Source organism: Dermacentor andersoni, chromosome 9, assembly GCF_023375885.2.
Source record: "Dermacentor andersoni chromosome 9, qqDerAnde1_hic_scaffold, whole genome shotgun sequence".
NCBI lineage: Eukaryota > Metazoa > Arthropoda > Arachnida > Ixodida > Ixodidae > Dermacentor > Dermacentor andersoni.
In genome coordinates this window covers 29,659,471-29,679,839 of record NC_092822.1, presented here as the reverse complement: position 1 = coordinate 29,679,839, position 20,369 = coordinate 29,659,471, and the positions used below count along the sequence as shown (strand labels likewise).

Below are 20,369 nucleotides of genomic sequence, written 5' to 3'. Positions count from 1 at the left end.
ACGATTCCATCTTAATAAATAAACAAATGCAGCTCTAAGCTAAGCAACACCCACCAGAAGCCACGTGCAAGATAGTAAAACGCTCGTCTGGCTTGTGGGAGACATCGACTACGAAGGTAGATGTTGCCGAGATCGGTGGCCCAGGTTGATGCACATCATATGGCACAAGCAATCGTCGGCAAGCCTGCTTACCCTGCGCGATTGTCCCTGGTCTTTGTGGGGATGGCCTTTAATCTAACGAGGGAGCCTTATGAGTTCCCATTTTGCGAACATATGTCGTCGGACGGTGGGGTTGGTGCGGCCGACATCTGCGACTCGAGTGGGTATTTAGTCAAGTAACCCGGAAAATCCGTTCTGGAAGCCCTATGACTGTCGAAAGGGAAGCATATCGTCATCCTACTTCGAGCCAACGTAAGCAGTTATTGATATCCATGTGAAGGTTACCTCTACCTTGGCGTTATCATCACTAACGAACTAAATTGGTCGAACCACGTTCTACAAATAACAGCCGATGCCGCAAGATCAAGCATCAAGACGTATAATTTCGCAACTCTGCCTATTCCATAAATTGTACTATAACTTTCCTGGCCTTCGTTACTAGCCCCTTACTAGAGTTACTAACCACCCATATTTGCAACTAATTATGCAAAAACCTGTTCTTTTTAGTGTCTTTTCAGTTGTTGCTTTTTTTGCTTTGTACATGACTATTCCATAGATGTTTGTATTATTGTTTTGCCCCACTCCCGCCCTTATGTATTGTAGGTTATTTACTTGCGCTCTTATAATCTTGTCATATGAACTTGTTACCCAGTTAACATCTTAGGTACCGGAAAAGGTGGGATGTATCGGCGACGCAGACGCAAGTGGACCTTCTTTGTGTACTCTGTTCAGATGTTTGACTTTCTCGCGCCCTTTACATTTGTTTTCCCCGCATGACTCTCGCGACTCCCGCATCTGGCAGTATTTGTGAGTAGAGGATGGCAGTTTTTATAGAGACGGCGAGTTTTATTTATTTATTTATTGAGCATACCCCCAGGGACATTACGGAATTAAAGGGGGGAGTGGTTACAAGCCAAACGGTAAATTCAAAGAAACAAAACAATATATATATATATATATATATATATATATATATATATATATATATATATATATATATATATATATATATATATACAAGAGAAAACAACGAATGGCACCTAGATATACAAAGTTGGCCTGCGTTCGTGATTACAGGTTGAACAATGTGAAGAAAAAAGTTCTTAGTTACACACTGTTAGCTATGACGCTCTTGAATCAGTGGGGTTCTCCGATGGTGGCCGCTACAAAATGACTGCAAGAAAGCGTTCGATCTGGATAATGGAATGCCGACTTTATGAATATGATCTAGTCTGGGCGACACATGCGGAGGCGGGGAACTAAGTTTGTTGCGTAACAGTGGGTGATGAGATAACTTATAAAGAAGACAGAGACGGAACATATTGCGCTATTCGCAAAATGATACTCGCGGTTCTCGTATAGTTGAAAAGAATGAAGCGAGTAGAGTTAATTTGAACCATTTCCAGTGAGTTTCTTGATAATTTCTTTCGCTGCATTAGAAAAATTCTATACCCGCAAACGAGCCGGACTCCATGTGTTTCCTGCCCTTTCTCGAATATACTTGAGAGCCTCTCTGGTTTAACTCGACTGCTGTTGTGCAGTACTTAGCTTTGAGTGCTATCGCTTTTGGAAGTCATGGCTTGGTGAATATCTTGGAATTATGCCCAGTGGTCTCCAGATTTTCACTACAGCCAATGCATCCCTCCTTTGGTTGTTCATACTTTGATCCTGCTTGTTCTTGTCCTCAGGCAGCAAGCTCGAGCCTGGAAGAGCAAAGCACTGTCCTTTGTGTTATCGAACAAATTATCTTAGTAAACTACATGAACTTTTGCTGAGAAATTAGAAATAATCAAGAAACAATTTACCACTGCTCAATAGTTTTTTTTATATATATAAGCATACAACAATTCCCTGTGGAAGTCTAGATGCGGCAACAAAATTCAAAGAGTATATATTTGAGAGAAAATTCTAGGTCTGAAATTTTTATAAGATACTCTTTAAAATACTTTTTGTATGTCGCTAAATATTAATTTCGACACAGCTTTTACCCTGTTTGGCATGTCTATTTTAGCCGTCCACTTTTTTTTTTTTTCACATTGCCTTTTTGATCGACAAGTCTCGGGATTATAGTGAAGTAGTTCACTATACTCCTCAAACAAGTGCGGCATCAAACAAGTGCGGTCACCGATGATAACCCCCGCCATCAGCTAAGGTCTCTTTTATACAGTGATCACAGTAAATAGCAGAAGATTACGATGCTCTTTCAAGGGAAGCCACAAGGGCGCAAAACAAAATCATCAGTGGCTCATAAGCAGACATATGTAACATTTAATCAAAACTGAACTTTTAAAGTGCTGAAAAAATCTGAAAGGCACTGCATGCTGTTTTGAGTGCAAAAGATATCACCTTCACACATTTGCTAAATGAAACTAGCAATTTCAAGGTTAAGAAATTTATTACTGCGTGACTCGTTTCAATGTTCCTGTGCGAAACTACAAAGTTTATCTGAAAATCATCATAAACTTTACTTTTGCGTGTATTGCTTTGGTTGAATGCGTATAACTTATTTAAAAAATTCCTTAGCTAAGATACCTTGACCGTCAGTTGGCCTTTGTTGTGTGCTTACTGAATAGTTTCTGCGTTGCGCTATACCATGTGACTCTCATGACAGCTGTGTCACCTGCAGTGTTGTCACAGAGTAGTGCGGAGTTAATATATTCTGCATCTTTTTCAATGTTTGTTTTTCCGAGAATGCGAAGCTTGTTTTTTTCTCAGAGCATTCATCTTCACTAGGAGGTCGCATTTGAAATTCTGGTAAGCTGCCACTGTTCATATGACATTCTGCCATTCTCACTGCTAAAGCAAAACGTTGGATCAAGCGATTCATAGCCGTAATGGAATATGAGCTTACAGTAATCTACGGTTGCTTTGGCTGAAGAGACAAAGCGATGACGTTAAATTTGAGGCAAGAAACAACGCCAAAGCAAGTTCCATTTTGTTTGTTGAATAGTGAGCTATCACATTTAAACTGTTTACATAAGCCAGGGCAGCTTAAGGCTGTTATTAACCAACGTGCTGTTATATTGATATTCTAATTTATGTAGTCGTTTGTGCTACCTGCACCAGGTGATCAATGTTCTCTTAAATTCAGAGGCGGCTAGGGGCAACGCAGCGTGTGCCAATATGGTTCCATGCTCTATCAAAACAAAGACAGACAGGCTGACAAAGCTGCTACTTGAGCACGATCTGCGCCTAAAAGGTAAATGCGATGCATCTTATAATCTTAATTACGTAAAATTCTTAATGTGTATTGTGGCACGTATGAAAGTGAGCTAGGCTTACATTTATTGGTGGGGAACTTCTGGCTTTTGAAATTTGTTATAAGTATGAATTTTAGCTTGCGAAATGGCAGTGTTTGAATGCTGTAAGCGTCAGGAAAGAAAGTGTTAGGTTGCGCTACTTGTCAGTAAGGAAAATGCCTTTTCCTTTTGAAATTTGCTATATGTAATGTGAATTTGACATTAAAAGAATGATCATAGGGTTGTTTGTCACTATTTGTGCTGTCCACAGAGTACTTAGTTTTTTTAGGACTATACCAGCGAAAAATTCTCGTTTTTGTACTAAGAAGTGATAGCTTTCAACTCGGTAATTATACTATGAAGCCTCAATTACTCAATTAATTATACAGAAATAATTTTAATCAATACATTAGCTTTTAGTATGACAGCTGGAAATATACAAAACGTGTAGAGTGTTTGTGCACGTGAAACAGAAGTCTATTGATGTAACTAATACACGACGCGGCGGTCTCATGGTGACACAGCTTAGCGAGAGAGAGAGAAACGAAGAGGCAAAGGTAGGAAGCTTAACCAAGAACGTGCCCGGTTGGCTACTCTAGACATGGGGAGAGGGAAAAAGAAACAGGTGACGTATACACACTCACTATGGTCATGCTACGAAAACAGAAATCATTCAATACTCGACAGCATAACAAGAGAGAGAGAGAGAGAGAGTCCTCCTGCGTTTCAAAAGTAATCGCGCAAGTGGAAGGGTAAATTTGATGGCTTTTAGTGACAAGCTTGTTATATCAGTCAACTACTGCGTAGAACCAACTGCCTCGTTCTAAAGTTGTTTGTGACACCGCATAAATTCCAACTAGGGTTTCTTTGATATGAATAGTCTCCGGCTTCACGTACAACATAGTGCTGCACTTGGAGCACATTTGAAGGTAGCTGCATAAAACCTTATGTAATTATTTGTGCTGCTCAAGGAATGGAGGCCCCAAAACATAACTGGGGTGTTGCCAACCTAAAAAGCACAAAAGGGGGGCACAAAATGTTTTGTATCGGTTCTCCCTCAATGAATTTCTCCTAGGTGCATGGATTGATTTTAAGAGAGAGTAATAATTTTGACGGACAATGTTTTACACTGTTGATGTGTTATTTTAAGTCGTGCGGACCAATACTAGGAACCATTGAGTCCGCCAATCCCTGTGTAAGCAGCTGTATCTTTCCCTGAGGTGGCACGAAGAAGGAAGTTCCGTAGCTGTAGTCTGATCGACCAACTTTCTGCATGGGAGTCCCAGTTGTACATATAAGGTTGCAACAAAAGATTCCAGGGTGAAAATCAAGCCTGTGCGGTTAGCAGAAATGTTGGGACTCCCAATAAAAACGGGGCTCTAGGGCCCACAACGAGCTCTTAGTGCTAGGGAAGCCACAGTTCAGTTGTAATTCTAATTGGTAACTTTTGACAACACCACAAATCAGTTTTGTGTCAGTTTGTATTACTGTACCTATTTTATACAGGATACATTGTTTATCCGGCATTATCCTAATTTAAATAGTACATTAAGTAACTCAATGTAACTCCTTACAGCGTCATAATTAGAGCGCTTGTCACCGAGGCCCCTACACAAGCGGCTCTTAAGATTTGGATACCTTGCGATAATACGGTGCCCGTTTATGCATTGTAATGCAGTGTTGAATGGTATACAGGGGGTGTTTATGCCAATATCGATGTCTTTTCACCAAAACACTCATATTTTGTGAAACTGGGTTATGGTTGGAGGAAACTGCAGAATGTTATGTCACGAGCACAGTAATACCGTGGCAAATGGATTTAACTGTTTGTCTAGGGAAGGGTGCAGGCGACTCATCACGAGGTGCTGGGGGCTAGTAATGAGCCAAGAATTCACAAATTCAGTAAATTGTGAATGCAGATTGGCGAGACTGTGAGATTCATTGCACATTTATTGATCATTGATATGGAAACTAAGAAGAATATTACCCGAAGACTTTCGTATTCAGAAGCTGTCTCAAGGTGGTAAACGCTTTAGAAGGATGCACTTATACACGTGACGTTTTTGTACAGATGATTTTGACTGTGAAAGCATGTGTGATCACCGAATGTTTTCTCTAGACTGTAACGCGAACGACCTACCTTCACCTGAAGACCAAAGAAGTATTAAAAAGAAGTTCATGACATTCAGTAGATCTACAAAAAGTCTCGCAGGGATGCTCTGAAGGGTGAATTAGTTGCGGCAATGGTGTACCTTGATGTTGACCATTGTGGTATTGAGCTGAGGTATGTGGCATATATTGATATATACGTGAGTTGGTCGATTTGTACACTGGACTACGTATGCGTGTTTAACCTAAAGTACATTGAGCACATTGAGTTACATTTTCTTTGGAGACAAAGCTAAACAAAAGCTGAAAAATACAAATTCATAGAGAAAAAAAAAACACTTCACTACTAAGCTCTTCACGCTTAGTTATTAGTGAGGTTAATGTTGGTAGCTAGTGTGTTTCCTTGAGATTACGATGAATCGGAACGTTTTCGAGGTGAAATTGAAGTAAAACCGCGATCTGATCATGAGGCACGCCGTAGTGGGGGAATCCGGAAATTCGGACCATATGGGGTTCTTTAAAGTGCACCTCAATCTATGCACAGGATTACTTTCGCATTTTCCACCCATCGAAATGGCGCCGCCGTGGACGGGATTCAATCCGGCGACCTCGTGATTAACAGCCCAATATCAGTCGCTAAGCAACCCCGGCGGGCATGCTTTCGAGGTACGTGTGTTATTACAGATATTTTCAAAGCAGGGCATTGAGGGAAAATTACCATGCATTCACTGGAATTTGCACTCCCGTTTGCTTACGATTCTGAGGGTTCGATCATGAAACCACGTGGGTACGTTGACGATCTTCTCCGGCATATATTTTGCAGAGACCATGTCACTGCAAGTGTAATTTCTCATAAATTCAATGTCCTAATTCTTACAATGTGCCCGATTACATATTAAATTCCTTCTCTTTCAGAGAATTTAACAGAGGAGCATACTATTTCGCATTGAATTCCAGTGATTACAATGCTGTATCTCATTATTTAGCTGAATCCGTGGCCAGCAGCATACATAACAAGTTCCAGGAAAGGATGCGATACACCTACGTAGAGTGTTGCACAGACGTAGTATAAGAATACCCTTCTAGTAGATGGAGTGCACATTTACCAAAGAAGTCAGTGACGCTCTTGCACGTGAGACACTTGAAGTGTATTTTCACAGAGAAAGAAGCTTTATTAATAATAACAAAGAAATAACGAAAGAAAGCGAGCGAAATGCCCGATTAATCAATAAACGCGGCTAGTCATTGCCGTGTCCCCGAGTGGTTATGCCTTCCGAGCGACATCAGCAGGTCTGCAAAAGAAACGGAATTACACCGTTGCATCTATAACATTTGGTTGAACTTCTTAAATGTGTAAAAACTTTTGTAACATATAATATACTCTCCCTCCACTTTGACAGAGAAAGGTGAACAGATACCTTAAAAGCCTGACGGGTTTTGGAATCAGCTTACCCAAGTTGGTGCCAAAGATGTTCAGTAGTAAAGTGCACATTTCCAGTGAGACGCACCTAGTGGCACATTTCACCCTGCAACTTCCCGTTGCCACAAAGACTGCCCTACCTTCTATCTCTAGGATCGGTTAAGGGAAACAGCCAGGTTAGTCTTCAGGTTGTCGTTACTGAAAATTGCGTTGAACTTGCCAACATTGTTATAATTAATATTACAAGGGGCTTTTACCTGCGAGCTGCAAGACAAGTTTACCTGTAATTGAACGCAGTAATGAATATTTACATGGAAACGAAAGTGGACGAAAAAAACATTAGGGCCGGCACTAGCGGGTGAGGGCCGATTCCACATCCTAGGCTACACTCAATCCTAACGATACAATCTGTTATGCGCAAGACCAATAAATATAATTTCAACGTGCACATGACAAACGCTTAGACACATCGAAGGATGTAATTTATCCATGCGTATTGATGTTATATCTGCGCTTATGGAGTATGTTGAAATATGGGTACTCCACTTCCTGTCCCGCTAAGCACGAACTCTCACAGTGGACCGGAGTCCAACATTAGGTTGTATCAAATCAAACTCACGATAGCGCATTTTCTTCCTTGCAGGTGCTCGAGCGGCTTGCGGGGAGGGTAGAGCTGCTTGAACATTCACCCGCCTATGATTTGTCTTCTCTCTCCGCTATTCCGTCTTCTAGGGGGCTGCGATTCGAAAGTCAAAAACGCGTGATTTTAGTGCAACAGCGCTTCATCACACTGTGCGAACGCTTGGCATTCTCGGGCCCCTATACATTCTCTATCATCGGATGACACAACTCCTGACGTGCACAAGAAATGCATGACACGGCAAACGCCTGCAATCCACAAGGGCCTTTCAAATATCTACCCGCATTTGCCTTCCGTGCACGAATTCCAATGCGCGTGAGTAGGGGAAGGCAGTATTCAAGGAGATGGCGAGTTGATGAATACTAGTGGCTCTCGTTTTGAAACTGGACGGCCAGTAATAGCCAGTTAGGCAGTTAAGCCAGTTAACTATGCAGGCAATAAACCTTAGACTAGCACCCCCAAACACAAAACTACTAGCATATAACACATTTGTCAGATCTGTATTAGAATATGCTAACGTTGTTTGGTTTTCTTTCGCCGAAGAACTCGTTAACAAACTAGAAGCCATTCAAAGTAAGGTACTAAGATATATTTACAACAAATATAGGTTATATATAGATTGCTAAAGCAGGCCGGTATACTGACCTTACGAAATCGAGCCAAGGTTGCGCGATTCAAAATTATGTATGAACTTATTCATAATGAATTGAAAATAGACAGTTCCAAATACTTATCTATAGCACAAACACGACTCACCCGACATAAACATTCACTGTCATTAAACGAACACCGATTTCATACGGAAAGCCATAAGCATTCGTTTTCCCCTCTAATGACACGTGAATGGAATAAGCTCGACCCTAGTATTTAAAACAGTCCAACCTTAACTACTTCTTTAACATTAGCCGAAAATGAACTGCGTGCTTCACAATTATGACGTACCTATGTCACCACTTATTTCTGTAATTCTGCCACCATTTATTTCTGCTTCTTATGATATCATTTATTTCTGTGCCATTTTATTTTATTTTATTCTATTGTGTACATAATCCATTTCTTTAACGACACCTTAAATATATCTGATGGAGTACTACCTCTTGTGCATACCTCACTTGTATTACTTGCCATTACTGAGCACTATTGTTTATTTATACTAATTGTTTACTTCTTTTCCTGCTGTAATTATTGCCTACCACCATCGGTATTTGACAGACTATCTCATTACCCCTTGTTACTCTAAAATTCGCTGCTATGTCTGATTGTGTAAATAATGCCTACCATTTCGTTCACCTTTGTAAATTTTCTACCTTTTTGTTTACGTCGTAACATTATTACAATGTATTACCTTATTTTTTAGCCTACTATATTGTTTGCCTTGGCTAATTGCATGTCTATTATGTGTAATCCTAATATCGCGCTAATTATCATTGTTACATTGTAAGATAACTATGCATGCCCTTCCTGTTATGATCCCTGATGGGATCGACAGGATGAATAAATAAATAATAAAATAAATACTACAAGCCTCTCTGGATTATCTCTACTGCCAATGCATTAACAGCACCACTAAGCATTTAGTCCCATCGCTTGTGTTAGGTGGGCTTTCGGTAAGGACATGAAGGGGTGAATATCTTTGCGTTATAGAAATTCGCAGTTCCGCCAGAAAGGCGAAGCATCGATTGCGATAGCAAATTAGTAGATAGCTGCACGAAGTAAAAATGGTAGTTTTACAGCCCGTATAAATCGGTAAACATTCGCTTACTAACTGAATTAACAATGATAGAATGTGTAAGCGTGACTGAACGAGGACGTAGAGAGAAACAGACACAGAGAGACAGCGCTGTCATTGCGTGTCGGCTTCTTTCGACGACCTTGTGCAGTCGCGCTTACAAATTCTGTCATGGATTCAAAGCCAACTAGCCCGCCAACGTGTTTTAACTAAACTAACCAGCAGAATGTCACGCAGGCACAGGTAAACATGTACGCATCTCATTCGATGAGCGCGGAAGCTCGCTGTGAAAATTCCGTAGAGGAATCGCGGCAGCAGCAAGCGAATTGACCTTCATGCATGTATCCCTTGTCTCCCTTCAGCGCGAACGAAACGTCGAAAGCACAGCGCATACGAAGCTACCAGCACTACGCGCACTCACCAACATCGCACTTCAGCCACGTCGCAAATCGCTTTCAAGACACGAACGCCTGCAACGCATCCCTATACAGCGTCCGCCAAAGGGTTTACTACGGCGCTCACGGTTCGCGTGGCCAACGCCATAGTAGGCGCCGCGGTTGTCGCCACTCTGTACGACGAGACGTTCAATTGAGGGATCGCCAGTCGTTTGTGCGCAGGCGCGAGTAAGAGAGGGCGCGAGAGAGAAAATCTGGGGGCCTTTGCTCCTTGAATATATGACTCTGCCTAGGCACTACCGGGAAGGTTTCTTAGCGCGCGTTGCATGCTTTTGTCCCCTACACATGCCGCCATTGCGGAGTGCGGTCGAATTTATGTTCCGCCGCTGGGTGCCCGCGCGGTGAGGCAGTGGGCACGGACGCCCCATTTGGTGATCACTGTGTCTGAAGGGGCAAGTTAATTTCTGACTGATGTTGTATTAATCACGGGTCACTTTTTTCGTAGCGACGACTGATTGAATTTTTTACAAGTACTGCTCCAGGAGGGCACATGTAACCGGAAAATGGAGGCCTCAGGAGAGCACCTGAGGTTATAGTAAAGCAGGCGGCGCAGGATTTTCAGGGCATCCAAAGGGTAGCGGGGGGATAAAGGCTTGACGCAAGGCGGCACGTGGGTTGGGGCCGCGGAGGCCGAAGCGTGCCAGGGGGCGTCCGCATAAAAAATTGCCTGTCCGCTGATAGCCGGTCTTATACACCCCTGGCACGCGCAGGCCTCGACGAGCCCCGTCCACGGACGGGACCAGTCCAGGTTCTAGCTTCGGTGTCCCCGTTGCCGCTTTGGTTTCCTGGGGGCGCCGCCAATAATGCGAAAAAATTACACGTTGTTGCAATTAGTGAAAAACACGATTGAATAAGTATAATTACGTCGAGCCGCCAACTTGTGACGTTAAGTTCAGCACTACGGCGCCCCGCGGTTTCTGCAACACCAGCCAGAACTTTGCCTCTGAAGGTACGTCGGACAGACTTTTTCGCGCCTGCGGCGCTGGTACTTGGTCAGTCATCGTTACCGGTGGCCTTTCAGCCGCTGTTGCTAAGGCATACTGCCTTCTAGATTTTCAATATATGCGGCCTGGGCCCCACTACGGTCGTTACTGATCCCACGGAAACATCTGTGACGTTATTTACAAGGTACCTACATCGCCGTAACGGGCGTGAAAGCTACGATCCACCACGACTCGGCTGGCTGCTTTACCTTCCTTACCGCGCCAGCATCCAGCGTTCCCAGCGTAAACAAACACGACCCCACTCCGCAATGCCGTCACGCCTAGGGACACACGCCCACAACACGCGCTAGCAAACCTCCTGCGTAGTACCTAGGCGGGGTTATCTATTCAAGGAGCAAAAGACCCCAGATTTTCTCTCGCGCCTGCGCACAAACGACTGGCGATCCCTCCAATGAACGTCTTTTCTGTGTATGGAGCGGAGGGCGAGAAGGACATTGAGGCACGGTGGCAGCCGCCGGAGAACAACGCCCCTCCTCCCTGATCTCACCCCTCTGCCTCGGGCGCCTCAGGAGAGGGCACGCATCTGGGCCGCGTACATCGCTCGCGCACGCGAGATTGAACCGCGTTCACCGGCTCACCCTCACACGCTTCATCTAACACATTTTCCCGTGATATCTTGCTTGCCATGTTTGTAAGTAGGCTCCCTAAAATTTTGCTGGGAAGTTATAAATAAAGCAGGAACAAATTAGCGGTGTTTAGTCAGTTGCCTTCTTTGTTTAAACGAGCATACAACAATTCCCCGTCCGAGGTTTTATGTAACGCCGCTACTAAAAAATTAGAAATTAGAGAAAAAATTGAAGGCCTTGTTTTTTTATCAAATTCATTTGCATGTCACTAGATATTAATTTCGGTATGGTTCTTGCTGTGCTGGACACATCTATTTTAGCAGTTCTGTTGCTTCTCACAGTACCTGTGCTTGTGGAGCCTGCACTGGAGCTTGGCGTATGCAGATGTAGCCGGCTTCACCTTGCTGGAAGATGTTGTTTATCGTTATCTGCGAACAGGTTGCGCTGTAGCCCCGGATGATCCAGCCACAGATAACACCTATGGTGAACATGCAGAGCACCAACACGACAAGTGGCCTCCAGCATGGGTCTGAAAATTAAAAAAGAAAGGGTCACTCTACTGTATGTGTGTGTATCCGTGGCCTTGCATAGCATGTGTCAGCGCGTTTTAGTAACTCTATCTACAGTGCCTCGAAAGATGCGGGAAGAAGTGAACTGATATGTTCAAAACTGGGCCAATGTGGTTCCCCGGATCCTGCCGAAGTGCACTATCGAGCAGCAGTAAAACAAAACTGACATAACTACGAGTGTTATATACTGTACCAGGCCTGGCTGTGTTGCTTGTAGATATACGAAGGGGCCAGGAGGAAGGGCAGCAGTTCGTTGACTAATGTCTTCCATGAAAAATTATCACACTGCCGTTTTATGTGTCGGTGTATCAGATGTATGCGACATTCTCAAACGCTTTACTGCAAATAAAACGTTCGCATGTTTGATAAGTTTTGCAAGTTAGCTGTTATTCCCCACAATGCAACGCGAGGCGAAGAAACCTCGGAGCAAGAGGCCACATGGTGTAGCCTGGGAAGTATATACAAGAACTGGTTTAGTCAGAAGAAGACATTCAGCCTTGCAAAAAATTCACTTCTACTATTGCGCCCAGGTTATGTATTGCGATAAGCGGCATGGGAAGAACGACGCATGGGCACCGAAAAACGCATCACAAAACGCATGCGAAATGCGCTGACTGTAACAGCATTGGCCAGTGGTACCGAGCATCAGACGGAATGGTTTAACATGAGTACAAACAGGGGCAAGTTGAATTAGGAATTATCTTGAAAACATCCTGTGTCGTACATTTATACCTGCCATTTTGAACGAGACTAGACAGATGAAGCGTGGAAAGCATGCTTCGGATGATTTGCTTTGGGCCACGAATATAGCAGTGTTGCCCACACCATTAACACGATTTCACATCTGTTCATACTACCGCACTGGGTTGTCATTCGGGGCCATATTGGGCTTTTAATCAGCCCGAAAAGTTCTATTATAAAAAAATGCATCTTTTACAAATGCACGTATATCATGTACCGTATTTTATTGATTCTAACGCGCACTCGACTATAATCGCCCGAGATCTTCACGGTCTGAAATGAATAACGCAATGCCACCTATTTTTTGCCACCCATTGTTTTCTTGGCATTTTCCCACGACCGCTGAGAGAATGTAATACAGCCGTTTGATCTCTCCTAAAAAAATTGTTGCATGCGAGTTACAACAAACTCGGCATTCATTCATCGTCACTGACGGAGGCCTCTTAATTATTATGGGTTGCCCGATTTATTTCATTTTAACAGCTCCCTGTGTCATTTGAGCCGCTGCATTTGAGAACTCCCGGGATGCCATGTTAACCTATCCATAGTGTCTAGATATACTATACCTTAATTAACTTGCAAAACCGGCGCATACATGACAGAGCTCATGCAGCTGCACCGACCTACGAATTGGATTAACAAAACATTTGAATGGCATTGGTGGCAGCTTTTGCCTCTATGAAAAATGTGTTTTCGATTTATCTGGCATTTAGTGCGTACGACAACTTTGGACAAAATATTTCGAGAAAGCTAGAGCAAATACCATACTCAGAACAATTGCGTTATTTCAGGTCGGCAAAACTTTATAGCTAAGAGGTAGCGAATTCTCTATTAAGAAATATTTTTAAAATGATGGCGCATTATGTTAAGCAATTTGGCCCGATACGTACCAATAAACACCACCTGTATGGAACTCGTGTCGTGCTGCAGTAGGTCACCCTTGGCCTTCTCTAGTGTCCAAGATGCACCGTAAATTGTTGTCCATGAGATGTAGATCTGCACAAAACAATAGCAAAAAGCAGAGATTACGAGTTGTACAAATCACCGGAAATACAGTATATACAAGGTTTCGAGGGTTCGAAATCTTGAGCAGTGGTTGGATATCAATATTGGCAAACCCACAAGAAACCCCACCAAAAGCTTCCACTAGAAAACCAATACACTATCGAATTATTGACACAAATGGATGTATTGATTCTGGTGGTTTATTGGTCTTATAGGCGCACTTGCCCATGGGCTCACCCGGACGTTCACCCTGACACCACAGGTGTCAGGTGTTCCACAGGTGTGACCATCCCACAGGTGCGACCGTCCCCACAGGCGTATTTGTTTCAACCGACCTATTCGTACGCGCGCAACGCATTTTAGTCTGTAGGCAAGATTTGCACCATTATGGCGTGGGCAAGATTTGCACCATGATGGATAAGTCTGATTTATTTTTTTCTCACACTTCTCGGGGCATGCCCAATTACATGTGGATTGTTCGGTAGAATATAGCTACACGAGGAATTACTTATGTGGGAAAAAAAAAGAAAGGTCACACTATGTTCAAAATTTCTCTGGACTGTGTGAAAAGTAAATTATAGAACTTCTGACGCAGGCATGAAAGAGCATAGGATGTGTTCACAGAGATAGTTAGAAAGAAGCGAGCAGCTGCAATGAAATATTTAATTATCACAAGGAACTGCGCGCTAGAAATTCAGTGTCGCTTCCGGTAATCAAACCAGCGACCTCGTTGTCATAATCAGGAGGCCACAGCCAAACGATATACAACGTGGTGGGTGCACAACTCGCCTAAACATGCTAAATTTTGACAGCACCAGTTGCGACCTGAACGTGTCCGAAATAGCAACACACGTCTCGAAACTTTGCCGCAAGTGCTTCAATTAGGAATGCGCTAACCTGCCAGAAATCGTCTGGTGCTGGGGAGGTTTATATTTACCGTGCTTATTTTTCTTTGCGGACACATTATGTACTCCATTGCGCGAAAGTCTGTCGGCATGGGCGTGACCGAAACATGGTAGCAAAAACTGCCGACGACGCAGAGTGAGAATGCGTCAGAAATGCTCGGATTGACGTCAGAATTTCAAGGGGGGTTTCTATACACAAGCGAACAATTAACGACAATCAAAAGAAAATTGGGTTAATTTCCGGCCTGGGTTCGAATAGAACCATGGCCTGATGGGTGCTAGAGGAGCACGCCACCCGAACACCAAGAAGGCTCCTCGTTCCTGGCTGTCTGAAGGTCTACCTTGTGTTGCTGACAACCGTGGAGAGGAGGACGCTGTACGAACAAAGAAAACTAGTCGGTGAGGATGCTACATCACGTGCGCTATTCGACCACATCGCAAGAATGTCCTTTCTGTTTTAACAAGGACATTTCACCATATACGCCTTGCTCCATTGTCGAACATTTCGAGCTTACAGAGTCTCGCGCATGTCGAAAACAAATCGAAAACATTTTTTACTAAATCGACTAGAATGCTTTCGCGTTCCCACACGTAAGCAGTCTTAAGCGTCTCTGCCCCATTTTTATCCTCAACCAGAAAATCCACGGCCATCGCCCGTGAAAATGACGGTTAGAAGCGCGTTAGCAGGGTACTTCGCTACTTTTCATCTGGTCACGAAATTCCCGCGTATCGCCATGGGAGCGTTTCCTTTAGCGTTCACAGTGAACGCAACGCGGTGCATGGCGCAAATGCATGGAAGCAGACGGCCGACAGACGCCACTGGCGTTCTATGTGTTCGCCCGCTCTCGCGCACGCGTCCACTGCTACTAACGGCGTGATGATATTGTCGGCACGGCATGCAACCCGTCGTCCTGTTCCTGAACAGAGTTTGAAAATGTAAACGCGAGCACTCTCGAAAGAACTACAACGCCCTGTTTCATTTCGAGGTTCTCTCATTTGTAACAGCCATCAAATTCACATTGGTGCACTGAAGGCAACTCCATGATAAACCGGCTGCAGAGCAATTTGGCCAGGCACCTTTATGTAATTGCACGTAAAAGGCCGGCATTACTGCTTTTAGCCGGTCATGTTTCAGATTTACTGTACATATCTCTGCGTGTAGTGACAGCATACTTCATGGTAGCGAGCACTCCAAACATTTACTGCGTGCCTGCGTGTCGGTCAAGTTACAAGGCTACCTAACTCACATTAATTATAGTACTAATTGAAAGGCTTAACGAAAGTAACTGAACAAGTTCCATAATCAACAACTAACCTTAACTAAAGAACTAATTATTAATTCACCCATACCGAATTTTAACAAATATATCGCAAACAAATAAATAATTACGTAATTAGTAAGAAAACTGGTTAACTAGAATAACGTATACTAATAGGCCATTAGCTAACGTAACTACACTAAATAATAAGTAAAATAACTGTAGATAACTGACCAAGTATCTATCGTACTGACTGCAAGAAGTAATCACTCAACTTACGTGGAAGTTTCGCGACCAGAAGGACTGACTAGGAGGGCCCTTGCCTTAGCCTGGAAAACTGCGATACATTGAGTAACGTTACTGGCAACGGACACGTCCTGGCGCGGTGCTCAGGGCCAAAGTGTGATCGTCGCTCACATTCGCCGCAAAGACTCTCCGAGGTCATCGAAACCCAACGTAGAATTGAGGTTAAACAGCGCGAAAAAGACGAGGACACAAGGAAACAAATACCACAGACAAGCGCTTGTCTGTGGTATTTGTTTCCTTGTGTCCTCGTCTGTTTCGCGCTGTTTAACCTCAATTCTAAGTATGAACCGACTAGCCCTCATCAAGATCTTTCTAAAGTCAACGTGTTTGCTGCCTAACTGAAATGCGCACGTGAGAGCAGAGATGGACAGAAGGCAACATACCACATATCGCAGCACACTTTCGATGACAACGCGCGCCGTGTAGACAAGGAGGATCCCCAAAGCGCCACTTAAGAGGATGGCCGCCATGCTCGAGTCTGGAACGGTGTGGCGTCCAAAGGTCCTGCGGGGTACAAAAGCGCGTTCTACGCAGGCCTCGATTCGAGCCGCGCGAGACCCGTGCCGCGATGATGCCGCGTGATGGTGCGTGCCCGTGGCGATGACGCAACATATTACCGTGATGTAGGTTCATTCGCTAAGATTTCGAACGGGTCCCTGAAACAGAACACTAGAGTACCCAATGTAGCACAAAGCCGTTCGTTGCAGGAAAGCACACAATAAATTTTGTATACCCATGATAAAAAAAAAAAAAGATATTGAGAAGAATACCGGTGTCACACGTACACTTCTGATCGCGATCAGCACCGATCCGGATAGAAATTCTCGACTGCGATTGGCTATCTCGCGCATTTTGTGCAAAGGAGCCAATCCTGACCGAGAAATTCGATGCGGATCGTGCTTGATCACGATCAAAAGTGCGCCGTGTGACACCCGTATTACGTCATTAAATATTAATACCAAGATACAACTCAGAATAGCACCAACCCACTAACCCCCGTATCCAGAAATTGCATCTTAATTTGAAGCCCATGCTTGACTTCATTTAAATGACGCCTGTCGTGAACGCCATGTGAACGCTCTCAAGGAAACGCAATGAGCGTCTTAGGCGCGTGAACCCCAGGCGTCATTTATATCAAGTCAAGCATGGACTTAAATTAAGATGCAATTTCTGAATACGGGGGTAATAGTTATGGCACAACGCGAGTGCAAGCATGCGGCGGAGACAACGAAACAAGCGTACACCGTTGACAGGCGGCGGGCGATGAGATGAGTTAACGGCGCTGTTCTCACCTAGTTGTACAGAAGATGGTGACGCCGCTCTTCAACTCGGCCAGTCTCTTCGATGTCCTTGTCTTCGATGTTTGCTGCCTCCATTCTTGGACGCGCTTCGTTTTTTCTTTCTTCTCTTCTGGCCCTCAGTGTGTCGTTCCAGGATTGCTGATCTTCACAGTTCCGTGTCTTCCAATTATTGGTTCTTGGGAGCTGCGTCGGTTTTCCAGATTGGTTGGTTTCTCATTTATTTTTTTTACTTGCGCCACGTGTCCTCACGCTTTCCTCTCTTCGTCACCGTCGTCTTTTTGTAAAACTTTGGACTCGCACGTCCGTGCGCGCGCTCCTTGCTTTTATCTTTTGCACTCGCCATCCACGACACTCGTTTTCGCGCACAGCACTACATCTCATCTGCTGCACAATTAGGCAATCGCATGTTGTATCTCGTAGTGAGATCAGAAAGGTCGCACGGGGATACATACCTTCGCGCGCTCAGGATGCGCGCAGAAAACGCCAATTTGCGCCACTGTCCAATGAGGAACGCCACGGCTCTGCTTCTCCACTCATTCCCGTGTCGCTGCTTGTAATTGTGAACATTAAACGCGTTCGCGTTTTTTCGGTACTTACCGCCCAAAGTGGAGACTATGTATTTCTACGTTTGTTTGTACGTTTGAATCTAACCATTTTTTTTTTTTTGCTTACCTGGGTCAATGCTTTGCTAAGCATTTTCTCTCCTTCCTGAGTAACTGAGTAGTCCGTCGTCGAAATGTTAGCGCATCGCGCCGCTAAGGTGACGTAACAGAGTTCGAAACCAAACAACCATCCGAACTTATAGCGGGTGCGGACAGTCAAGAAGCAAAAAAACGACGGTCGCCGACCAAGGGAAGTGCTAAAGAAGAATAAATCTAAAAGACGTTTCGGCTTCCCTACGGAAGCCTTGTTCACAATGCGATGAAGGGACAGTCAATAGGACAGTCAAGAGTGTCATAAAAAAGGGAACGTCTTGATGGTGGGAAGCCATTTTAGGGCAGAGGAGATGGCGTGAAGTATCAACGCAGAGTATAATTGTGGCACATTTTGGTGTACCTTGTGATGCATTCATGTGGCAGAGTTACTTATACGAATGTGATATTGACGGGAATATAGTGAACCAAATTGTGAATTTCTGCCTCCCGGCACACAGTAAAGTGGTCTCCGTTGAAACGATGTAAAATTTGCGCAGTTGTTATTTCCTGCAAACATGACATCTTGAATGGAGTAGAGTTCACACCCCCTCTGTAGATATTGAAGCCTAATATGGCTTGCGCTAAAGGACAAATCTTAAACACTAGCTGCAATGTTAGCGCTACAGAGCAGACGAAATCGTCGCTTCCAAGCCTCGAGTAAAAAAAAGGCAAGTGATCTATGTGACCTTGCGGAATCTAAACACAAGTTACAGTGTATCGGTCACTTCCCAGTAGTTACAAGTATTTCAGCTGCCTCTATATAAATCACGTGATTTAAAACGTGGCCATTTTGAAACCTTGCCAGCATATGGTGTTTTCGAGCACTTAATAAGAAATTTGTTTACCATATGGCAGTAATTCATCCGCACACATCTTCGTGAGAACATTGATCAAGTTGCCGTTCTACATCAAGCATTGGAAGCTTGTGGTATGGCACATGCATACGTTGGTCTGATGATGATGATGATGATGATGATGATGATGATGTCCTTGATGAGTTTGGCGCTTACCCACTCGCGGGGATTGGCCAAGAGTCGGGCAGACTTTGCTTGTGTGTTCAGAAAAGGAGGTAAAAATCTAAAATTTTGTTACATGAATTTAGGCGAGGGAAAATCGAAACGGTTCAGTAGATTGTCATGCTCTCGGTGAGCGGTGCGCGCTGCTTCGTCGGCTCCCTCGTTGCTGATGATGGTGTAGTTACCTGGCAGCCACTGATGTCTGATCATATGCCGATGTTCAAAAAAGCATTATTGAGATTCAGGGACGCTGGACTCAACCGTGCAGATTTTATTCAATAGCAACTTGAACGCATCATCAGGTATGCCTTTTAACAAATGACCGACGTTGTCCCTCTCCGACATGTCTTTGTCAACTTTTCGACACAGGGCTAACACGTCTTGAATATGCATGATGTGGAATTCCGTGGCTGACTGAGTTCTTGACGGGAGTTCCTTTCTTGTGGCCAGCTGTTGTCCAACTGATTTGGTAAACAAGTTGCGTAGTTGCGAAAATACCCGTGTACTTACATTTAGGTGCACGTTAAAGAACCCCAGGTGGTCGACATTTCCGGAGGTCTCCACTACGGCGCGCCTAAAATCAGAAAGTGGTTTTGGCACGTAAAACCCCATCATTTTTATTTTTCTGCTTGCAGACGCCCCAATTTGTTACATGTTCTTTATGCGTGCTAAAAAATACGTGTGCTGAACCCCCCTTAGATAAAAAGTTTTTTTTTTTTTTCACAAGCACCATCGCCTTGTCCCAATTGTGGTCGCTGACACGCTCGTATAATGCAAGCGAATCGTCCAGGTCATTGGTGGCCGTGCCGTAGAATGTGCCGAGCTCGTAGGGATGCGAAAAGATGGCCGTAATGGAGCTGGCATGAACTGCACATACACTACGCTGTCTTACGACATCCTGACGGGACAAACTTGGCTTCCACTGCGGAGATCCAGAAATGGGTTGTAGTCAAGCGTATCCAGCACCTCCACCAAAAGATGTTACGAGGCGTATTTAATTGGTAGTAGTGGCTGGTTGGTACTCGTCAAGCGATGCAGCACAAAAACATAGGCTTATGCCTAGCTCAAGCATTCAGTCATGGCCCTGACCGTTGCCGCTTTCATTGTTCAACCGTGACAATATGTACTTTGCCAAGTTGTCTATGCCAAATTATTGTCGTCGCGGCGAAAGTCGGTCAAGGCTTTCTTGACCTTTTTACGTGACTGTGGCCTATTAGAAAGACTATAATGACCCCATTCCGTCCCTGTTCA

General features: G+C 44.1%; 1 protein-coding gene across 7 annotated transcripts; it reads right to left on the bottom strand.

Annotated features, from left to right (window-relative positions):
* Nucleotides 1–1,202: 1,202 nt before the first annotated feature.
* LOC140213153 (uncharacterized) lies at nucleotides 1,203–18,224 on the bottom strand. Of its 7 annotated transcripts, none has more exons than XM_072284316.1 (6): nucleotides 17,101–17,153; nucleotides 16,490–16,610; nucleotides 13,522–13,627; nucleotides 11,666–11,850; nucleotides 7,547–7,663; nucleotides 1,203–1,862 (listed from the first exon to the last, which is right to left on the bottom strand). In XM_072284316.1, the coding sequence occupies exons 1-5, from the start codon at nucleotides 17,148–17,150 to the stop codon at nucleotides 7,613–7,615; spliced, it is 513 nt and encodes a 170-aa protein (XP_072140417.1). In that variant the 5' UTR covers nucleotides 17,151–17,153; the 3' UTR covers nucleotides 1,203–1,862; nucleotides 7,547–7,612. The 7 variants fall into 7 exon arrangements, with proteins under 7 accessions (XP_072140417.1, XP_072140422.1, XP_072140419.1 ...); XM_072284321.1 differs by lacking the exons at nucleotides 1,203–1,862; nucleotides 17,101–17,153 and adding exons at nucleotides 6,655–6,799; nucleotides 17,860–18,224; XM_072284318.1 differs by lacking the exons at nucleotides 1,203–1,862; nucleotides 17,101–17,153 and adding exons at nucleotides 6,655–6,799; nucleotides 17,399–17,816.
* Nucleotides 18,225–20,369: the final 2,145 nt, after the last annotated feature.

What these genes read in the sequence shown, in the direction of transcription:
- LOC140213153 (XM_072284316.1), bottom strand. Translation starts at nt 17,150, where the DNA reads ATGAAGTCAAGCATGGGCTTCAAATTAAGATGCAATTTCTGGATACGG. An exon ending in TGCAATTTCTGGATACGGGG is followed by an intron (nt 16,611 to 17,100) that starts GTTAGTGGGTTG and finishes TGTACCCCGCAG; the next exon opens with GACCTTTGGACGCCACACCG. An exon ending in TGCAGGCTCCACAAGCACAG is followed by an intron (nt 7,664 to 11,665) that starts GTACTGTGAGAA and finishes TTCGAATCGCAG; the next exon opens with CCCCCTAGAAGACGGAATAG.